Source organism: Hippoglossus hippoglossus, chromosome 1 (genome assembly GCF_009819705.1).
Source record: "Hippoglossus hippoglossus isolate fHipHip1 chromosome 1, fHipHip1.pri, whole genome shotgun sequence".
In the NCBI taxonomy this organism is placed as follows: Eukaryota; Metazoa; Chordata; class Actinopteri; order Pleuronectiformes; family Pleuronectidae; genus Hippoglossus; species Hippoglossus hippoglossus.
The window spans coordinates 27299225-27301191 of NC_047151.1; the positions used below are offsets into that span (position 1 = coordinate 27299225).

General features: G+C 41.6%; 1 protein-coding gene across 2 annotated transcripts in view; it reads right to left on the reverse strand.

The window, feature by feature from the left end:
• LOC117758236 (beta-1,3-N-acetylglucosaminyltransferase manic fringe-like) overlaps window positions 1-849 on the reverse strand; it is a 4786-nt gene extending 3937 nt beyond the window's left edge. The window contains exon 1 of one of the 2 annotated variants that reach the window (XR_004613264.1): window positions 275-849. Coding sequence is in view for 1 of the 2 variants with exons in the window: in XM_034579792.1 (XP_034435683.1) it covers window positions 275-291 (17 nt within the window). In the remaining variant the exon portion in view is untranslated. The remainder of the gene's footprint in view (window positions 1-274) is intronic. The other variant, XM_034579792.1, reaches the window with a different exon arrangement.
• Between the last annotated feature and the right edge of the window lie 1118 nt (window positions 850-1967).

Consider the following 1967-nt stretch of genomic DNA (forward strand, 5'->3'; position numbering starts at 1 on the left):
CTATTGTAGGCTATATTTTCAAAGATTTTAAGTAAATGAAATTTGGTAAATGGGAAAAAAACGTAGAAAAACCAATTTGACTTTGTTTGAAGTTGTTAATTGTCATTAATTCAATTATTTGCAAGGTGCCAAATCATAACGTTTTCTACAAGCCGTGGTGACTAAAACCTGTTTCACCTATTCTCTTTATTTGCACTCATCTGGACAATTGGGTGTATATATAAATATGTGTAGTAGTATTGTTAGTAGTAGTAGTAGTAGTAGTATTAAATACCTGGCCCATGGAGCCATCTTCTCTGCCAGTCTTCGACTCAGACAGAAACCAGCTCCTCCCGTGGCGAACCAGAATCGAACCTCCCTCTGAGTGATAACACAGATATTAACAATTACATGTAAACACAGAATAACTGGAAACAATATTGATTTTAATCAAATCCCAAATTTGAATCCCTAGTTTTGACGAGTGTTCCAGTCTTTTCCTTTCCCGTCTTCTCCGTTATTTCCTTTTCCATTTCCTTTCCCATCTTTTAATTTCCCTCTTTCCTTTCATCTTTTTCCCATTTCCTGCCTTGTCCTTTGACCCTCTCACTTCCCCATGTCCTCCGTTTGGATTTCTCTTCCCTTTCATTCCTTTGGATTGTCTCCTCTCTTTCCTTCCTCTTTCTTTTACAGGTTGTTCCTCTCAGTTTAATTTCCTTCCCTCTCTGTGGAAGTACTTTTATTTTTTTTTGTTTTATTGTAAGAATCTGCTCCTTTTCTTCCTCCTCACAATAGTGACAGGAAATCAAATGAGTTCGGCAGCGAAATGTTTTTTTAAAAAATGAGACGAGTAGACAAAGACGACTCTGACGTTTTTGTTTTCTCCATCACTCTGGCATCCTCGGCAAAGGGCGGAAATGGTGAGATGACAAAAAGAGAGAAGTTGAAGAGAGGGAACAGTCAGAAAATGTGAGTGGAAAATAGAGGGAAAGGAGTTAGGAAGCAAAGATAAATAAAGATCTATTTTTCAGTGTAAATGGAAGCAATCAGGGAAGAGAATGTGACACGAGGGAGATGAAGAGAGTCGTTTATTCCCAGAAATAAGTGAGAGAGATTGAAGTGTGCGGGGAGGATGGCACGCTATTCAGAACAGCTTGCTGGAATCCTGATGCACTTTAACTAAATGGGAGCATTAATCCGACTGGAGAGCATGTGAACGACACACTCTCTCACACACACACACACACACACACACACACACTAATAGCTGCATGTGTGTTTCAAAAACAAACTATCGACCTCCTGCAGTTTGACTACCTCCTTCCCCAAGGGAGTCTTCTTCGTGGATGTGCATGTGTGTGCTCTTGTACATCTTTCTTTATGAGGACCAGTTTGAGTCTACAACCTACGGTTTGGCTGGTCCTCACTTTGTGACCCCCCCCCCCCCCCTGTTTGGAGGTTAAGACTTGATTTAAGGGTTAGAATAACGTTTAGGTTAGGTTAAGGTTTAGGATTAGGCATTTAGTTCGGATGGTAAGGGTTAGGGAATGAATTAAAGAGTGTCCTCACTAAGATAGCTGTACAAAACGTGTGTGTGTGTGTGTGTGTGTGTGTGTGTGTGTGTGTGTGTGTGTGTGTGTGTGTGTGTGTGTGTGTGTGTGTGTGTGTGTGTTTTACCACCAATCAATATCCCAACAAGACACTAATCACTCATTGATCCACTTGGGTCCGAAAATCCTTCCCATGTGAACACACACATCCATCCATCCATCCTATACATTCATACATCCACGCATATATTCCTCTGTCTTCCCCCGACTGCTTCCTCCTCTCCGTCCCGTTCTGCAGGGACGGAGAGTAAGAATGTAAAATATGGATTTACCGTTGCAGTGGTTAACCTGGCCGGGCTGCGTTTTGGCAGAAACCCAATAGGAAGGGACCTCAGCTTCAGTTCATTAAGAGCAGCAGAGCATCCAAACAGAAAGAAG